This window comes from Mus musculus, chromosome 13 (assembly GCF_000001635.26).
Source record: "Mus musculus strain C57BL/6J chromosome 13, GRCm38.p6 C57BL/6J".
Taxonomy (NCBI): Eukaryota; Metazoa; Chordata; class Mammalia; order Rodentia; family Muridae; genus Mus; species Mus musculus.
Window position 1 is genome coordinate 62,378,928 of NC_000079.6, and position 21,045 is coordinate 62,399,972.

Here is a 21,045-nt window from a genome sequence, read left to right on the forward strand (position 1 = left end):
GCAAATAATAAAAAACACTTTCACAATGACCACCTGTTCCAGTTTTAGCTAAGTCAAATTGTTTTAATACAGTAATTTGAATTACTTGAAGTAGTGTCAATTACAGTTGACAATAAGTTCAGTTCCTTATCCAGATTCATGACTGCCTTTTCTGCAGCCAGAGTCATGGCTAGTCAAGGTGATTATCAACCTCACTTTCATTGCTAATGTCAAGTAGTGCCAAACCAGGAAAACTTTCCCCTTCAAAGCCTAGCCTAGAAGAAATGCAGCACTGTCTTCCCATCATGTGGCCTTAGGGACAGGATCAGATGTTCAAAGCAGTTATCAATTACATAGCATGAGCCAGCTATTGCAAAATTGGAAAGAAATTCTTAAACCTGGGAAACACCACAGAATTGCAAATAGTAAGAGATCAGAGCAGAGCTGAATTCACAGAAATTACATTGAAACGGGAACCAATAATTGATTTTTTTCAAACTTAAATATTACTAAAAAACCACATAGTCACACTGACATTCAAAACTAGCAGCCCATATCCTCACATCAGGAATAGCATTAATCAAACACTACTTGAACATGCCTCTATGTGGACTCTTAGCTGCTGACACCTGTAACTTGACACACAACTTGACACACACACAACTATACCCGATGGCCTGGGTTTCAATTCTTGAGCGACTCAATGATGTCAGTGAAGATTGCACATGTATCTGTAGAACAGTACCCTACGTGCAAATTGAATGCTCATTGGCTTAACTGACATTCACAAATCAAACACCCATCAATATAGGCTGTCTTCATCACAGAACATGATTAATACATGATCCAAAATTAAAAATCACCTCCCTGCCATAATCAGGTCTTGTTCATAATGGGAACTCCAGCAGCTGATTGCCTACCCTGTTTCCCCAGTAGGGATCACAATAAACTCTCTTCTCTTCTGATGTGAATGCAGAAGCTATGCCATTCATGCAAATCCTGTTCCTCTTACTGTAATAAAAAACTTGATTACATACATGACTCAGCAAGTAATTTAAAAACACAGTGGTGTTAGTGATTTAGACTTAAGTATTTAGTTGGTTTAGTCAATAGAAGCCAATGTCATTGTCCTGGGAAATAACAGTGGAATGAATGCTACCTGACTCAACATAGGAAAGCTTGTCTCAGAAACATTATTTAAAGCCTGCAGGTACAGCTGGTGTGGATTAACATCTTTCCCAGGGAGAGATCACTTATTCACCTCTGGCTGATGCCCAAAGAAGACCCAGCCTAGGAAACAGCATGAATTCCACATATGGTGTCATCAATAAGTCCTTTTAGGTTCAGCCCCCAGGTTATACTTTGAACAATTTAATGGCGGACAGGACCTTGCAAGTTTAGCCACTGAGGCCAATGGAGATTTACAGAGCAAAACTATCTTCTAGTCCATAATGTAAGATATAGAAAAGAGTTTTAAAAGATAGATCCATGCCACAACTCTGCCATGCATAAAGGACAGAGAACACACACACAGAAAATATCAAGAAAACATCACCTAACAGCACTGTAGTTACAGTTCTAATATGAACATGCCTGCTGATCTTTTCTAACCTCAGAATAAGACTGTTTGAAGGTTCTGCCCCACTCACCCACCCATCCATCCACCCATCCATCTATCCATTCATTCATCTAAGGCAACTTTTTAAACTGTTTAACTTGGGGCAGGAGAGATGGCTCAGCACATCTGGAAACTGGTTCTCACCCATCCAAAGGAAGTGCCCACTTCCCCAGCTTCAAATATTCATGCCCCTGCTCTTTCAGGTTAGCATAGAGCTGAACCTCCATTATGGCAGAGAGTACTCAGAAGAACCCTCCTATTATCCTGATTGGCCTGCCTGGACGCCCTGATTGGCCAGTGATTCTTGAGTGACATAAGCATGCTTCTTAGGGTTGGAGTGTGCTGAAGGCACACATTATACACCTTCAATGCTCAGGATTCTAGTTCAGGAACTTTGAAAGTAGTGTAGTCACAGCCCAGAAAGGGTCAGGACAAAAGGAAGTAGATAACTTCACTGCTTTGACAGTATGTAATATTGAGAATGAACAGTGAGGGCTGGCGAGATGGCTCATCAGGTAAGAGCACTAACTGTTCTTCCGAAGGTCCTGAGTTCAAATCCCAGAAACCACATGGTGGCTCACAACCACCAGTAATGAGATCTGATGCCCTCTTCTGGTGTGTCAGCTACAGTGTACTTATGTGTAATAATAAATAAATCTTAAAAAAAGAAAAGAAAAGAATGAACAGTGAGGCAATCAATTTTAGACCATCGACAAGAGTCTGACTGGCCCATTTTTGGGGTCCACACACCAGGCAATCAAGAATCTGAATAAAAATTTGAACTGCAAAACTAAGATACTACATGACTCCTACCAAATACATTATATTACCAAATCTACGTAATACAATGTGGCCCATCGACTCAGAGGAAAAGGGGAGAGGGAACTGGGGGAAGAATTGTGTGAGGAGGATGACCGGGAGGAAGGCAGTGAGCAGGATGTAAATTGAATAAATAAAGAGAAGTCAATTTATTAAAAAGCAGGGGAGTGCTTTTATGGTCAAGCTCAAGGCCTAGGTACATAGCGGTACATAGCATGTGCTTACAAAAGTGGAATCTTTTTCAGTTAGTAACTTAATTCATTATCACACAGTTAACAGAACATACCAGGAACACTGGAATCCATTTCTGATGTGGAAATCACAAAACTACAAATAAAGAACAAGTCACAAAAAAAAAAAAGGTGACTTTTAACTTGGAATCTAATTTTAACCTTAATATTAATTTGTAAAAGGAAGAAAAACTGGAGTCTGCAAGCCTATCACAAATACAATTTTGATTATTCCCTGTGTTTGAGACAGGGTCTGATACAGACACACAGCTGATTTTGACTCACCAACCACACTACAATGTATAATACATATTAAAAGTATAATAGATAGCAGGATGTATGCGCCTTTGAGCAAATATTCCTAGCATCAGAATCTTCTGTAGAAGAGAGAGCTGAGAAGCCATTGGGCGTTGGTCTGGTTATTGGTAAAGGAGAGTGATCTTGAAAAAGTGCAGGCCTTTCCCTGGCAGAGATAATGACATAAGTAGATAAAGTTTGGCCAGGCAGTGGTGGTGCTCGCCTTTAATCCTAGCACTTGGGAGGATGAGGCAGGCGGGTTTCAGAGTTTGAGGACAGCCTGGTTTACAGAGTGAGTTCCAAGAGCTATACAGAGAAACCCTGTCTCAAAAAAAAAATCCAAAAAACCCCAAAAACCAAAAAACACCCAAAAGAGAAGATACAGTTAGATCTCACCCCTATGTGCAATGTTAGCTGCTGAGAGATGCAACATAACACACAGCTTCTCAACACTCTGAGCTGAAGTAACTGTGAAGTGGATTAGACATATCTGCAAAGGAGTCCCCTCTAGTTGGAAATTCAACATACATTGGATCAAACTAACCTCTCAAAAGTGTATGAATTTGCACATGAATGTATGTGATTTTATCCATATGTGCTTCTGTGAGTGTGGCTCTCTTCTCCTGGTTTAAGAGAAGTTTATTGCTCCAAACTTCCCCCAAGCTTAGCAAGCAAGAGGCATCTGGACAAGAGGGAAAGGCTCTAGCAATGACTCCTTTACTTAATCACCCATTCCCTTTCCTTAGAGAACTTTCATAGGAAACTTTTTAGAAGAACTTGGAAATAAAGATTAAAGACATGTTTAAAAGTGTCCCACTTTTCTTCCTGTGACTTCAACTAGCAGCTGGAAGTTAGAGCAGCCCAGTTTCTGTGGAGATAGAACAAAAGCTCTTCACTTAATCCCCTGCCTTTTAAGAGGAGGCTCTAAATACCACAGATCGCAGCTTCCAGCCTTGCCTCAGAGGAACTCGGGCAGGTCAGCTTCGGCTGCAATGCGACTGAGTCTCAAGATAGGCAAACGTCTTAATACTAAACAGCAACCCTAAACATCCCTGAAAACCAAGTCTTGTCACCTCAGACACTCTTCCCCCTCCACTGCCTGAAGAGGAACCAAGAACGGCCAGGGCTGGTCCCCTGTATCCCATCACCCCCACTCCAGCTACTTAGCCCCCTGCTCCTTCCGGTTAAGGGCAGTGGTCACACGCTCACCATGTCGCCACGTTGTAGATCGCTAGCAATGCCCTAAGGCCCCTGTCAGCAGAGATCAAAACACATCAGACCAATCTTTCAGCTTGCTTGCAACGGAGAGGAACAGAGAGCAGGGGAACAAGGCACACGGAAGAACACGCCTCTACTTCTGTTGGCGGGCCTATCCGGAGGCCCTGATTGGTTAGTGAGACTTGATTGACATGACCACCTCCCTTAGGGTTAGAGTGCGCTGAAGGCACACAGCATAGGGCTTCCCAGCTCGGGTTTCTTATCTAGGAGCTGACCCTTTTCAGATCTGCAAGACTTTCTTTCAGTCCTGTCCTCCAATAGTCTATCTTTCAGTCATCCAGAACTCAGCAGGAATTTCTTCTTCCTGCTCCTCCAAGGCCGCCGCCGGTTCACCTTCTCCTCGCTCCGCCCCCTCCTCCACCAAGGAATCAAGAGCCACACCTTGAAAAGTACATTATTCAACTTGGAGCAGAATAAACTATAGGTTCCAAGGATAATTACAATTAAAGAGAGATTTTCAGGACATAAAATGTGATGTTTGCTTCTCTCATTTTACACTGACATCAGGAAAACCGCGGCTAATATGCAATTGCTACATATGAGACTCCAAATAACCCTGGGAGAAAAGCAGGGCATGGATTCCAATCACTATGGAGCACTGTTGTTAGCAGCACATCTTCCTAAGTGGGAAGGTGAAAAAACATATCTGTATTAGTAAAGGTTTTCCAGATGAACAGAACTCAGAGCATGGATCTCTCTAAGTATGCAGGAAGTGGATAGATAAGAATGGCTCACAGAATGTGGCCCCACTAGTAAATCAATGACTGTACCAATGAAGAGTTGAAGAAAACAGTAGTTCCTGTATGTCTCAGCTGGTGTTCAGCACGTAACAGAATTCCACAGACGGAGCCTTAATGTCAGAAAAATAAAAAGACCTTGCAAGCCAGTATGTGGGAAGAAGAGAAAGAGAAAGGACCACCAACTTCAATATCCTTTATATATGTAGGCTCACAGCAGAAGTTCTGGCCTAGATTAATTTTTTTTTTCTTGTCAACCAAAACCTCCAGATTAAAAAAGGGTTTTCCCATGTTAAATGGTGAAAATAATAAAAACCCTCAGAGTGCCCATCTGTTTGGTTTTAGGTAACTGAACTCCTGTAACTACAGTCATTTGAAATAATTACATTGGTGGCAACAACAGTTGACAGGAAGTTCAGTTTTTATCCAGATTCTTTCTTTTTAGATTTATATATTTATTTTATGTATATGAGTACAATGTAGCTGTACAGATGGTTGTGAGCCTTCATGTGGCTGTGGAGAATTAAATTTTTCAGACCTCTACTTTGGTCAACCCCACTCAGTCCCTGCTTGCTCTGGCCCAAAGATTTATTTATTCTTATTATACATAATTACACTGTAGCTGACTTCAGACACTCCAGATCTCATTATGGATAGTTGTGAGCACCATGTGGTTGCTGGGATTTGAACTCAGGACCTTGGGAAGAGCAGTCAGTGTTCTTACCGGCTGAGCCTTCTCCCCAGCCCCTTTATCCAGATTATTAATTTCCTGGTCTGCAGAACGGAGTAATGGCCAGTCAAGGTGACTATCAAGATGGAAAATTGGTGACCTCACTACTCATTGCTAATGTCAAGTACAGCCATACCAGGAAAACTTTCACCTTCAAAGCCTAGCCTAGAAGAGATTCAGGATTGTCTTCCCAAAATGTGACTTTAGAGACAGGATTAGATGTTCAAGGCAATTATCAATTATATGGCATGACCCAGCCTGGCCTTCAGGAGACCTTGTCCTAAGCAGCACTTGTAAAAGAAATGGAAAGAAATTCTTATGCCTGCCCCTTTTCCCATGGGGACTTTGGTGTGCAATTGTTGCAAACAGCAGCCTCCTTGGTAGTGTATGTAGCCTAGTATCTATATGGGCTGCCTCAAGGGACCTTGGAGACAATTTTCTGGCAGTTGGTAATCAAGCCTCTGATCACAATGCTATCCCTGATCTAGGCTCCAGACAGGGATGCCTGGTGCCTTTGGGAAGCCCCAGGGCACAGTGGCCAGGGTTCACATTGGCCAGGTCATCATGTCCATCCGAACCAAGTTGCAGAACAAGGAACATGTGATTAAGGCTCTGCTAAGAGCCAAGTTCAAGTTCCCTGGCCGCCAGAAGATCCACATCTCAAAGAAGTGGGGCTTCACCAAGTTTAATGCAGATGAATTTGAAGACATGGTTGCTGAGAAGCGCCTCATCCCTGATGGCTGGGGTGTCAAATATATCCCCAATCGTGGTCCTCTGGACAAGTGGAGAGCCCTGCATTCCTGAAGGCTTCAATAGTTCTCTCCTATACCCTACCAAATCGTTCAATAATAAATCTCTCATCAAGTCGGAAAAAAAAAAAGAAATTCTTATGCCTGGGAAACATCACAGAATGGATACAAGTAAGAAGCAGTGCTGCATTTAAAGCGAACCAATAATTGACTTTTTACAAACAGAAATATTATTGAAAAAACACATAGCCATTCTGACTTTGTAAAAGAATAGTCCATTTCCTGGTAGAAGGAATAGCATCTTTCAAATACTGTTTGACCTTGCCTCTATGTGGATTGTTGCCTGCTGAGAACTGTAACTTGACACACAACTACAGACAATGAAGTCCTGTGTTTTAAATTTCTGAGCTGATTTAATTATGTCAATGAGGATTGCACATATCTCATAGGACAGTAGTAACCTAACTGCAATTTGAGTATTCACCTACTGAACTGACATCACAAACCATACACCCACCGTATAGTATGTTTTCATTTACCCAACATGAATTAAGACCCGCTGCAAAATTATAAAATTGCCTCCATGCCAGCATCAGGCACTTTTTCATTATGGCGACTCCAGCAGCTGATTACCCACCCTGATTCCCCTATTAGTGTACACAATAAACTTCTTCCTATTCTGGTCAGAATGCAGAAGCTATGTCCGTCATGCAAATGCTTTTCCTATGGACTCAGTAAACAGTTGATTACATGACTCAAATGCATAATTTTAAAACACAGTGGTGGTACAGATGTTAACTTAAGAATTTAGTTGTCGGGGGCTGGTGAGATGGTTCAACGATCGGTTACGAGCACTGAATGTTTTTCCAAAGGTCCTGAGTTCAAATCCCAGCACCCATATGGTGGCTCACAACCATCCGTAATGAGATCTGACACCCTCTTCTGGTGTGTCTGAAGACAACTACAGTGTATAATCAATAAACAAATCTTAAAAAAAAAAAAGAATTTAGTTGGTTTAAACAATAAGATAGCAATGTTACTGCCCTGAGTCATAACAGAGTGGAATGAGAGCTACGTGACTCCCCATAGTAAACCTTGTCTCAGAAATAATTTTCTAAAAGGCTGGAGGTGTAACAGGTAGAATTAGCATCCTTTCATGGGAAAAGATCACTCATTCACCATTGACTGATGCCCAAAGAAGAGCCAGCCTAGAACAGAAGTTTTAGTTCCCAATATGCTGTTATACCTAAGTCTCTCTTAGGTTTGGGCCACAGCTATAGTTTGAACAATAGTCACTTAGGCAGATGGAGATTTACAGAGGAAAACAACCTTCTAGTCAACAATGTATGATCTAAAGGTAAATTTAAAAGATGTATAAATGCCACAACTCTCCATATACAATGGACAGAGAATACAAACAGAAAATATCAAGGGAACATCACCCAACAGCACTGTGGTTACCGTTCTTACGTGAGCAGGTTTGCTGAGCTAGTCTAACCTCAGAATAAGACTGCTTTTCTTACTCAGCAATTTGCTTCAGAGGAAAGGCACAGGTGCTTCTCTGTAGGACCAGAAAGAAGTGCATCCTGAATGCTGTGTGTCTCAAGGCTGTGACATCTCTGTAGAAGATTCCATATCTTATACATTATTTTTATTTTACTTATGTGAGTCTACTGCTGGAACATGTCTGTGTGCATTACCTACAGTGGTTGGAAGAGGGCATTATACCCTTCTGGATTGCAGTTACAGCAATTGAATTACAACCTTGAGGTTTTTTGAAATGCAATCTGTATTACCTGGAACAACATCAATTGCTCATAACTATATCTGTATTTATTATATTTTTCTTGTAAAATTAATTTTTATGCATTTAAATTAGATCATAATACACCACTTCATGTAACCTTTACCTTTTTACACTTTTTTTTCCAGGACTAAATACATGGCCTTTATTTCTTCCAGATCAAAGATTTTGGGTATGATCATATAAAGATGAACAATCAAGTTTTGCAACCTGGAAATATTCTTAAAACTATATTAATACTTTAGTAAACTATACAAAAAAGAGATAAGTAGACAAACATGTACATTTATAGAACTGTGTATCAGTCAGGCCAGATCCTGCAGAGGGAATTCCCAGCATGGCCTCATTCATCTGTGAGGACACAGAGCAATCCTTGTTTGGACATACACCATCTACTCCTGCAGGAGCCGCTCTTCACTGCTTGATGGCTTCCTTCTACACGTGTGTATGTCTAGTTGTCTGCTTCTCAGAGCAGACATTTACCTTCCTCATCCACCAGCCATTGGAGGAGGGCTGGGGCCACAAAGCTGACTGCTCCTAGCCATTCTTCATGGAGGGTTTCCTGGTGGCCCTCTTCCATCATCGTATCTGGAATCAGAGGAGCTCCCGTAGCCTCTTCTTTTCTTTACATCTTGCTGAAGCAGAGTTTTGAAACAGAAAACAACAAATTCTGCTATTCCCCAGAAGAAGTCTGTTAGGAGAGACACTCTCCATGGGGACTGATTCCTGCTGTCCAACACCTGACCATTCGAGATGTAAACCATCTTCCCTCTGGTTGCCTGCTTCCTAGAGACAGAGAAGACCGGACACCCCTGTTGTCACGGTACCTAGCCTCCCGCCCCGCCCTGTCTACATTTTATAATATATATTCCCAATAATGTCAAATGAGGTGGGAGGCTTGGTTAAAACATGCTAGCCTAGTGAGATAACTTCATTTCCTTAACTGTATGCAATATATCTATTTACAAGCTTGAATGTACAATTAAACTGCTAGACGCTCAGAAATCTCTTTGTCTATGCCCATTTACATAGTCTACCTTTCTCTTGAGATCACTGAAACTCAGGAGGGCTCCTTTGCTCTTTCTTCAAATCCTGCCTCATCTTTGTCCTGCTATTTCTTACCACTCTGCTTCCACAATGCTATTCTAATTCAAGAGATAGAGACAGAGTTCAAACAGAGTGCCCACCAAGAGAAAGCTCAAATGTCTTATTGCTACAAAACCAGGTTCTATCTCCCTTACTACATCCATGGCAGGCTGCAGCAGGTCAGCTCAAGGGGAAGGTAGTGGTGGGAGGCCCGGGTCAAGTCTGTAGGGAGCTAAAACTTCTCACCTTTACAGAAGAGCATCTCAATTCCATCCAAGCTGACTTTGCCCAAGTCACCCAGCAAAGACCTCAAGAACCCTCCCAAGTAACTTGCCTCAAAATGGGCAGGACTTTCCATTCCTTAGCATTCTCTTGTATTGAGGCTTTGACTTTCAGAGGCACACCCAAAATACACCTTTCCAAGACACACCTAGGTGCATCTGAAAAGGCAGTATCTTCCCAAGCTTGGATATTTCAATACCAATTAGGTTTTCTATTAACCATATTCAAATATCCTTCAACAATTTATCCCCTTACTTCTCTCCTCTCCATCCTAAATTCTTCCCTGCCAGTTTCTTCCTTGTTACATACATGTGTGACTATGAAGACTCAAATACATAAATAAAACTTGCTGACTGCATTTTTATTGGTTATGTGTATGATTCAAGGACTGACTGACTTGCATTGATTAGCCAAATAGGGAACTCATTGCCTGGGGCTAATTCTCCTACTTAAGAGTTCCCCTCTTTAATAAGCAATAGGACTTGGGGAGCACAATTGACAGATTAGGATGAAAATAAGATAGGCCCTCTTCTCTGTGAAGTAGATAAAGTACCTACCTTGAATCCAAAAGCTGCAAGTGAGCTTTTTGCTTTTTGTGGTGGCAAACCTCTCCCATCTTAAATATAGAGGTACCTGTCACCCAAATTCTCCACAATGATTATCCTATACTTTTCCCCTACTCCTCTGAAAGACTTCCAGGTACTGGAAAATAAGTATGCAACATAGGAGCAAAGGGCAACATTCCCATTTAAACGCCACATCTTGCTTCAATGCCTAGAGAGTGAATTCTGTCTCTTACCCAACCATGCTCTTCCAGGACCATCAATGAGAGTGTTATGTTTCCAACATACAATGCTAAGAATAAACAATATTATTCCACAAAGAATCAAAGCATATCGACGATGGAACAGACCAAAGCAACGCCAAATCCAGCAGAAAAATATAATATCATGAAGCTTATTTTTCAGCTTCTTCAGATAATGAAATTGCCTGACTACAATATACTTAGGCATCCCTAGTCTTCCACCTCTGTCTCTGAAGCACACATAGTCTCACTTTTAGGCCAACTGCACTATGTGCTTGCAGCTCCTCTCAAAGCTGCTCCTCTTGTCCGAAATACCTTGTGTATGGTATTATATTTTATTTTATTGAATGTGGGTTAGTAGGGCTGGAGAGATCTTTCAGTTGTTAAGAGCACCAACTGGAGAACCAGCCTTCATTCCTAGCGTTTCCATGGCAGCTCACCTTGATCTATAACTATAGTTCCCCAAAATCCTAAGGTCTAAATAGTTACATATGAGCTGTCACCTGGCATTTTCTTGGGTATTTCCATAAATGAGAGCTTTTCTGTGTGTCCTGTCATATGGAATCAAAAGTTAATGGTATAAATATACACTTCTACACTACAAGGGAACAAAACATGTTTGAGTTACTCTTTCAGTTCAGCAATGACAACATGTGTTGTAAAGAATCAAATATATGGTTTTGAAAGACCCCTGAAAAGGGGAACCCTCACGCAATCCCCCTAAGAACTCAGGAGAGACCACCCCTGCTGCAATCACATGAGGTTTATTGACAGGAACCAGCGCGCTGGGGCTGACTCCTCACATCCCACACAGGGGTTGGAGTGGAAGTATTTAGAGGAAAAAAAACCACAACCCAAAGAGGTACGGAGGGCTTTATTCGAAGATACCGAAAATACCAGTGGAAAAAATCACAAGGGGAAACTCCCTGCTTCTCAAGAGTTCTCAAGTTTCAATCTAACTTTTGTGGTCAGCCAGTTCCTGGAACAAGGTCACCGAAGCAGCTTGTGTAATTATCTTGAAAGAGTAGTAAACTCTTTGCTCCAAGGTATGCTAATCATAAAACAGATAGCAACATTCCTTCCTCCACCCACCCGCTTCCTGGGTTCAAAGAGTGTTCATTCAAAGAAAGTCACCCTGACCCACCCTGACCACCACTGGAACCTGCAATGCAAATGTGCTATCGTTAGGGGCTCTTAGAAACTGTCTTGAGAGTTAACAATTACCAGCTATTCCTTGTGACACCTGTGACTTTGTATTTCCTTGTGACTCTTAACTGGTATTTTTGGTATTTTCCAACAACGCCCTTCCCACCTCCTTGAGTTGTTTTTTTTTTCCTTTAAATACCCCCTTACTCAGCTACTCGGGGCGCCACGGTCCTCTACCCCTGCGTGGTGTACGACCGTGGGCCGAGAGCACTCTTGAATGAAAATCCTCTTGCAATTTGCAGCAAGACCGGTTCTCGTTGGTGATTTTGGGGTGTCGCCTCTCCTGAGTCAGAACGTGGGGGAGTCCTCACGTTGTGGGTCTTTCAATCTGTCCTGTGGTTAGTCAAGTTCCTGGAACAGAGTCACTGAACTGGCTAACCTACATTCTTGGCTCTACTCTGTTTGCTAGGGGGGTTGGATTTTTCTGGGTCTTTCAGTTTCAGGGGAAATAAATCAACTACAAAAAAAAAAAAAAAAGCCGGGCGTGGTGGCACACGCCTTTAATCCCAGCACTCAGGAGGCAGAGGCAGGCGGATTTCTGAGTTCGAGGCCAGCCTGGTCTACAAAGTGAGCTCCAGGACAGCCAGGGCTATACAGAGAAACCCTGTCTCGAAAAACCAAAAAAAAAAAAAAAAACACAAAGTTTTAACTAATTTTGAGTTGTTATATGTCAAAATTCTTAACCTACAGCAATCAGAATTTATTCTATGTACTAACTCACAATTCCCTCCCAGGGTCAGATGCACAGTTCAATTCTGAACCATGTTTTATTTTCACTCCTTTTGTTTTCTCAGTTACTTAAGGGGGTACTAGTGGGAGAGTTTTCCTCTGCCCAGGTCACCACATGTATGATCAGAGCCATAGTCTAGCTCACAATCCATCCCAGTCCCAGCAGATCAGATTCTGATAGGTCAGTCAACCTGCTCTTCCTACTCATGGAATTTACTGTTCTGAACTGTGGCTGCCACACTCAGTAGAGAATTGCTGTTGTCTACCTCACAGCTCACTAGTGCTACATCAATGGAGAATCCTAGAAGGATCCCACAAGGTTCCTCCTACTGTTGCTATTGATTGCTAGCTCTGCCCAGAGTCCATCACTATCTAGGGTCACCCAGCTGGGTCTCAGGACAATAGCAGCACAGCTACTGGATGATGAGAGATGAAAGGATTCAGACAGCACAGGCCCATTGAGCTCTGCACAGCCACAATAGGGGTAGACATGGACTGAGTTTGGAAACTTTGTAGTTATGAAGAAATTCTTGCAGTCTCCCAGAACATGTCTTCCTCTTCAATCAAGGAACAGGGTACATCATGTGTACATCCTATTCCACACCTATATTCCTGTTCATCCATCAATTTGATTCATAGTTGAGAAGTCCTGCAGGAAATCACAGGTCACATTCAAACAGTAACTATTGTTCAAGGAGAAATATCCCTCATGAAAAACAATAAATTGTCTATGAAGGAATTCAGAGACAGAAGAGAGATGGTGGGAATGCTGTAAGTATAATGGAAAAATATAATTTTAAAAGTGGAAAAAGCTTGATGATTATGTGCTCCAGAGAGGAGGGAAGTGTATTAGAGCACACCAAGTATTACTCAGGCCTAGTCTCTCAGGAGGATCATCTTAAAACTTGAAAAAAAAAAAAACCTATCTTATTAAGCACAACCACAATCAGTACCTAGATACTATTTTTGGTAGGACTACTATAACTACGGTAATTTGATTTTTCAGTAAATTTAATTTTTATGCAGTTTCTTGAATGCCTGGTGTTGAACCGAAAAATGGGCCAGCAGGATACTTATCAAGCATCTAAAAATGATTACCTCAGTGTTCATTGCTAATATTAGGTACTGTCCAATGAGGGAACCTTATCAGCTCTTTTGTCCTGTCCCTTTCTGTCTCCACTTTTCAAGCACTGTGATTACAGGCCTGGGCCATCATGTCTGGCTGAGGTTGCTTTCATTTCATTGATTAAGTCATTGGAAACACATCATGAGTAAGAAGAGAAGTTCCACATATCTATTCAGTAATGACTTAACACTCTAAGGCTCAGTTTCACCATCTATAGAATAAGGACAGAATCTGCCCTAGTCCTTTGGTGACTTATAACAGATGTTATGATAAAGCAAAACAATAGTGCTCTTAATTTGAAAGACAGTGGAGTTAAAGGCAGGAGGGCTGCATTTCATGATTGACTTCTGTTAGTAGACCTAAGACCACAGTCTATGTCCTAGCTATCCTAACCAGAGAGATTCAGCCACTCATCCCTATTAAGCCACTTAAAAGGGCTGATTTATCTAGCTGTGACATGCCCACCTATAATGCTGGTAATCTAGAGGCAAGGTGGGCAGAATTCTCTGATGTCCTAGAACAGATAGTACAGTCCCAAGCCATCCAGGGATTCATAGTAAGAATATTCTTTAAAATAAAACAATAAAGCCAGGCGTGGTGGCGCATGCCTTTAATCCCAGCACTCAGGAGGCAGAGGCAGGCAGATTTCTGAGTTCCAGGCCAGCCTGGTCTACAAAGTGAGATCCAGGACAGCCAGGGCTATACAGAGAAACCCAGTCTCGAAAAACCAAACCAACCAAACAAACAAACAAACAAAAAACAAAAATAAAAATGAATAAAATAAAAAAGGAAATTTCTAATGAGAATTGAAAACAGAATAACAATATTTGTTCTCTGTGACTAATTTGAAACAGAATTTTCTCCCTTTTCTAAGTTCTGAACAGAATTTTAGCTCCTTGCTCTCCTGAAAAGCATTTAGTTAACTAATGAATATTTATTATACACAGAAGTCCTTAACTAGAGGGAAAAGTCATTTACACAATGAGATTCCAAGGAAAATTCAAAATTCCTGGCGTCCACTGTAACAGTACACCACAACCAAAGGGAGAGCTGAGTATCCAATTCCTACCATCCCTGCAGGATACAGGGATAATGGGGTAGGGACTGAGAGGCTTTATGGCCTAATTGGAGACACCCCATGGGGTATGCAAGGTGCTATCATCCACTGATCTGTGTAGTTGCCTTGATAAAAAGAGGGGAAGAACAGGAAAGGACTGACCCACCACAGCTGAGTGGATACAGAGAGTACAATAGAAGGCAGCTGGTGTTCAGCTACACCCCAAGCATTGCACTCCAGAGGGCCTTTTCTTCCTCTTTCTTTTAAAACCAAAGCCTCAACCACCCCCAATCCATACTCTAAGGTTCTTTCGAAATGCCTGACTTCCACAGTTCTAGAGTGACCTCTGTTTTGAGGTCCCGGGTCCCCTGACACCAGCCTTGATGTCACCTAGAGTCACCATCACTCAGAATTCAGAAATGAATGTTTTACAGGCATTAAGGAAACAGAATAGGATCCAATTCAGCTAGTCAATCTTAATACATGCATGGTACTCTTCTCTCATTACAAAAAGCATAAATTACATCCGAGGTACACCTGACATGCATTGACAGGTATACATGTGGGCTCGTACTGCTGACAAATGAGTCTAAAAAACATACAGATTCCATTAGAAAATTTTCAATAAAATGAAATTTTTCGATTTTTCTTTTCTCTTTCTTTTAAGATTTTTTTTTTGAGACAGAATGTCACTATAAAACATGTCTAAGAACTCACTATGTACACGACCCTGGCCTAAAACTCAGAGACAGGCCTACCACCATTTCTAATGTAATAGGTTTATAGGTATGCAATTCTAAGATGAGCTGAGATGTTTTTTCAATGACTTACATTTGAACCAAACAATGAATGACAAGGTAAGGACTAAAGAGTAAACCTCATGGTTTTGATGTTCAGTAATAAGTGCTAAAATTTAATAGTAATAATTTAAACTGGCAAATCATTTCATATGTTTTCAAAACTGGGTTTGTTCTATTTTTGCTTTGTTAATTTCTTCCATGGAAAATTGTTTCAACTGTGTTTGTGGATATACACCTGTGCCATGGATGTAGGTAGCAGTGAGAAAGCACCTTACAGCTGTCTATTATCTACTTCCATTATGTGAGTTCTAGAGGTACAACCCAAGGAGGTTTTGGCTGCAACTCACACCGTTGTTCCTTATTTTGTTTAACATGTTTATATACTGCTGATGTGTGACATGCATAAGCCAGAACGTAAGTATAGAAATAAGCAGCTGGGAGGTGGTACACGCCTTTAATCCCAGCACTTGGGAGGCAGAGGCAGGCAGATTTCTGAGTTCGAGGCCAGCCTGGTCTACAAAATGAGTTCCAGGACAGCCAGGCCTATACAGAGAAACTCTGTCTTGAAAAACCAATAAAATAAAAAAGAGAGAAAGAGAGAAAGAGAGAAAGAGAGAAAGAGAGAAAGAAAGAAAGAAAGAAAGAAAGACAGAAAGAAAGAAAGAAAGACAGAAAGACAGAAAGAAAGAAGGAAGAAAAAAATTGTGGATAATATGGGTCTCTTGGTCACTGAACTCAGGTCATCAGGTGGAGAAGCAACTAGCTGTACCCACTGACACAGTTGTGTGGCATTCATTTGTGGTGCTGAGAAAAGTGTTCTAAAGAAGGGTTCCCACCTAAGAATAAAATAACACATTTTTAAAAGGACTTAGAAGTACATCATTTTCTTTTGCAGATAAAATGTGTTATCACCTTGTACTGTTTCCTCCATCCTTATAGGACAATATATTTACAATCTAAAAGGAAGGCAATGTTTACTGGTAAATGTTTGGTTCACTGTGAAAGACCAAACTGTGGGAAACTAGACCCTCAACAACTCTCACCCTGAAGAACCGGCTGACCCTTTGAAGGGAGTTATGCCACCCCCTCCTTCATTGTCTCCACCTGGCGCCTGGCACTGCCAGCTTCACCTCCTCCTTCATGTCTCCATTTGGTGCCTGGGACTGTTTATGGCACTCCAAGATAAGCTAAAAGATGTTTGATGGCTGCCTGGGACTGTTTAGTTAGGGCTGACACTCCAAGATAAAATGCAGAATGTTTGAAGGCTGCCCGGAACTATTTTAGGGCCGACATTCCAAGAGAAGCTTTGCAATCAGCATCTGCCCCAGATGTCCATCCCTTTCTCTGTATTTTATTATCCCCCCTTGACACCTTCCTATTTTTTCTCATTGTGTGCTTATAACCAGGTTCCTAGCCTCCATTAAACAGACCTTGAAGTCTTTGCTTGGTCTCGCTTCCCTTTCTCCGCCGGTTTCTCTTACAGGTCTCGATCCTCCTAGACCCATGGAATAACTAAGTCCTGATGGAGGGATCATTCACCTAATCTTATTTGAGCATCTATGAGAAGGCTCAGTGTGAAACACTTCTAGTGTGCAAGGTTGGCAAATTGATATCGATCAATGTATAAAGATGGACAAATGTGATCACACAAAATCATCTTCCAGTCTCCATATATCCATGGGGGCCTAAAGCCCATTATCACATCACACACATACAACACAAAACAAAATAATACATCTCATTGCTCTTGCAATATCTAGCATCTCTACATAATTCTATCAGAAGTCAGTAATTCAAGAGGAAGTACCAAATGGATAACTAATGGGGATGTGAAGGAGCATGAATTGTCAAATCATACATACATTTTTGGGCTGGAGAGATGGCTCAGTGGTTAAGAGCACTGACTGCTTTTCCAGATGTCCTCAGTACAATTCCCAGCAACCACATGGTGGCTCACAACCATCTGTAATGGGATCTGATGCCCTCTTCTGTGTGTCTGAAGATAACTATAGTGTACTCATATACATACAATAAATAAATAAATCTTTAAAAAACATAAAGCAAAAAACAAAACAGCAGAACTTCTGTAAGGCAAAGGACACTGTCAGTAGGATCAAACAGCAGCCTACACACTGGATCATAATCTTCAATAATCCTTCATCTGGCAGAGGGATGATACTCAAATTTCTAAAGAACTCAAGAGGTTAGACACCAACAACCCAAATATCCCATTTAAAGTATAGGGTACAGTGCTTATCAGAGAATTCTCAACAGAGGAATTGTGAGTGGCCAAGGAATAATTAAAGAAATGTTCAAAGTCTTTCTTCATCAGGGAAGTTCAAATCAAAACTATGAGGGTCCATCTTACACCCACTGGAATTGCTAACATCAAAAACTCAAAAAAATGCACATGCTGGAAAGAATGTGGAGCCAGACTGGGCGTGGTGGCACAAGATTTTAATCCCAGCACTCCAGAGGCAGAGGCAGCTGGATTTCTGAGTTCGAGGCCAGCCTGGTTTAAAAAGTGAGGTCCAGGACAGCCAGGGCTACACAGAGAAACCCAGTCTTCAAAAAAACAAAACAAAACAAACAAACAAAAAAAAATGTGGAGCCAGGGAAACACTCTCCTATTGCTGCAAACTTGTAGAACCACTTTGGAAATCATTTTGTCAGCTTCCAAGAAAAGTGGGAAATATTTTACCTCAAGAGCCAGCTATATCACTCTTGGGCATATACCCAAAATATGCTCCCCCACTCCACCAGGACACTTTCTGAACTATGTTAAGAGCAGGTTTATTATAACAGATATGAACCGCGAAAAAAAACTTTCATGTTACTGACCTGAAGAATGGATAAAGGACAAGCCATGCCATTACACGAGGAAAACTCAGGCATTAAAAACAACGGCATCATGCAGGCAAATGGGAGAAATAAGAAAATGTCATCCTAGGTGCGGTAGCACAGACTCAAAAATACATGAATGTTATGCCCTGATTTAGAAGTGGATATTACAGATAAAGTATAGGATAATCACACTAAACTTCACAGATCTAAAGCACTGGGATAATTCAGAGGGCCCATGAAGGCTGATTGAATGTTCCTCATAAGATTTCAAACTGGGTGGGAAAAGAAATTCAGAAGGAAGCTGTGGGTGGGGGGATTGGGGTACAGATGCAGGGGAAGCAGAGGAGATAATGGAAAGTGGTGGTATAGGGATCCAAAAGACATCTCTAGGTTCTGCTGGAACCGCAGACAGGGGGAGCCCCCAAGATGACTATTGCAAGCCTCTAGCTAAAACTCCTAGGACTGTAAGATGTAGATCATGAATTGGCCACTTCCTGTAGACAAGCAGGTCTCCCAGTGGAGAAATAAGGACATTACCTCACCCAAAAAAAAATCTTCCATCTACTCTTGACTTCTTGCTCTAGCTCTGTCCTCTCCCTCCTGCTCCCCCTTTCACCCCATTCCTCTCCCCATTACTCTCCAGTGCTCATGGCCAACCACTACTCCTCTGTTCTCTCTCTGCCCTTGTCTATCTCTTCTACCTTCTTAACTCCCCTCCCCTGTGCTGAATAAACTCTATTCTCTACTTTCTCTGTCTATCTCTGTCTGTCTCTCTCTCTATATATATATGTGTGTGTGTACACACACACACACACAAACTTCGTTATAAAATCTGCCCTGTCTATAAGACAAATAGGGAGAAGAGAGCAAAGAAGGAAGAAGTGGTCAATCATAACTGGCCCAAATTGAGAACCATCCCATGGGCAAGAACCAATCCCTCACAGTATTAATGATATCCTGTTATGCTAGCTGACAGGATACTAGTAAACCTCTTCTCTGAGAGACTCTAATGAACAGCTAACAGAAATACATGCAGAGATGTATTTAGAAGAGATCAGGAAAAGATTGAGGATTCCAAAGAAGATAGGGAATCCACAGGAAGACCAATAGAATCTACTACCCTGGAATCTTGATGGATCCCAGAGACTGAACAACCATCCAAATTGTGAGCATGAACTGGACCTAGGCCCCTTCTCATATATGTAACAGAGGTACATATTGGTTTTAATGTGGATTCCCCAACAACTATAGTGGTGGCTGTCTCTGATTTGATGCCTGCCTGTGGATTCCATTACCCTAACTGAGCTGTCATATCTGGCCTCAGTGAGAAAATGTGCCTAGTCCTGTAGAGAATGATGTGTTCAGGGTAGAGGGATTGAGGGGGCGGCAGAGTTGAGGATCATACACAGGACTGGTTCCTCCATCTCAAAAGGGAATGTGGAGAGGAGCTGCGAGAGGGTGGTTGGAGAAGAGGGGCTGATACTGGGTTTTAAGCTGAAAATAAATAATTTTTTTTAAAGTGAAATCAATTGTTGAGTCTTAAAAAAGGCAAATATGCTGAAAAAAATCTACGTAGCTGTACTAACTTTGAAAAGGAGAAGGCAGGGCTGGAGAGACGGCTCAGCAGTTACAAGAACTTCTGAAGGTCCTGAATTCAAATCCCAGCAACCACATGTGGCTCACAACCATCTGTAAGAAGATCTGATGCCCTCTACAACTACATTGTACTTACATGTAATAAATAAATAAATCTAGAAAAAAAAAAGATGGCCATTCCCCTGCAGAGAGAATGGCAGTAAGAAGGTACTGTTTAATCTTGCCCCTAAATGCAATGTAAACATCTAAGATATGTAAACATTCAATGTGTTAGTTAGGGTTTTACTCCTTAGTTAGGGTTTTACTGAACAGACACCACGAACAAAGCAACTCTTGTACGGCAAAGATCTAATTGGGGCTGGCTTACAGTTTCAAAGGTTCAGTCAATTATCGTCAAGGTAGGAGCATAGCTCTGTCCAGGCAAGCATGGTGCAGAGGGACCTGAGGGTTCTCCATCTTCATCTGAAGACTGCTAGCAGAATACTGGCTCCCAGGCAGCTAGGACAAGGGTATTAAAGCACATACCTACAAGGCCACAGCTCCAACAGTGACACGCCCCAGGCCAAGCATATAGGAAACATCACAAATACACACAGTTAAAACCAATGGCCTGTTTCTCACCCCTCTGAGATGAATTACCTATGAAAGTAGATAAGACATATCTGCAAGGAGCGCCCTCTACTGGTAAATTCAATATTCACTGGATCAACCAAATCTCCCCAAACTGTATGCTTACAAATCTGGTAGGCATGTGACATGACATGAATTTTGTTTTTTGTTGTTTTGTTTTTTTGTGGGGTTTTTTTTTGTTTTTTTGTTTTTGTTTTTCAAGACAGGGTTTCTCTGAATAGCTCTGGCTGTCCTGTAATTAGCTCTGTAGACCAGGATGGCCTCGAACTCAGAAATCTGCCTGTCTCTGCCTCCCAAGCACTATAATTAAAGGCGTGCACCACCACATGGCATGGCTGACGTGAATCATTAATACATGCAGGGAAATTACAAAATCCTTCAGCGTGTCACAATGCGGTACTTTAGCATAATTGTGACTCTAGCAGCTGATTGCTTACAATATTTCTTTTTTTTTTTAAGATTTATTTTATTAATATATGTAAGTACACTGTAGCTGTCTTCAGACACTCCAGAAGAGGGCGTCAGATCCTGTTACAGATGGCTGTGAGCCACCATGTGGTTGCTGGGATTTTAACTCTGGACCTTCGGAAGAGCAGTCGGGTGCTCTTACCCACTGAGCCATCTCACCAGCCCCGCTTACAAT

At 41.6% G+C, this 21,045-nt stretch overlaps 1 protein-coding gene, 1 non-coding gene and 1 pseudogene across 5 annotated transcripts in view; 1 reads left to right on the top strand and 2 right to left on the bottom strand.

Moving 5' to 3' along the window:
• Gm3604 (predicted gene 3604) overlaps nucleotides 1-21,045 on the bottom strand; it is a 44,257-nt gene that overhangs the window by 11,212 nt on the left and 12,000 nt on the right. The window contains exons 1-2 of one of the 4 annotated variants that reach the window (XM_011244441.3): nucleotides 4,153-8,630; nucleotides 2,703-2,743 (exon numbers count right to left, since the gene is read on the bottom strand). The exons of 1 other annotated variant lie outside the window; for it this stretch is intronic. Coding sequence is in view for 2 of the 3 variants with exons in the window: in NM_001162910.1 (NP_001156382.1) it covers nucleotides 4,153-4,155 (3 nt within the window). In the remaining variant the exon portion in view is untranslated. Of the gene's footprint in view, nucleotides 1-2,702; nucleotides 2,744-4,152; nucleotides 8,631-21,045 lie in introns of those variants that run through there. 2 more of the 4 variants (NM_001162910.1, XM_011244438.3) reach the window with 2 other exon arrangements.
• Gm23855 lies at nucleotides 5,991-6,125 on the top strand. The gene has a single exon (XR_003950799.1). It is a non-coding gene; the product is annotated as a small nucleolar RNA SNORA70 (small nucleolar RNA).
• Selenok-ps6 (selenoprotein K, pseudogene 6) lies at nucleotides 8,365-9,090 on the bottom strand (annotated as a pseudogene).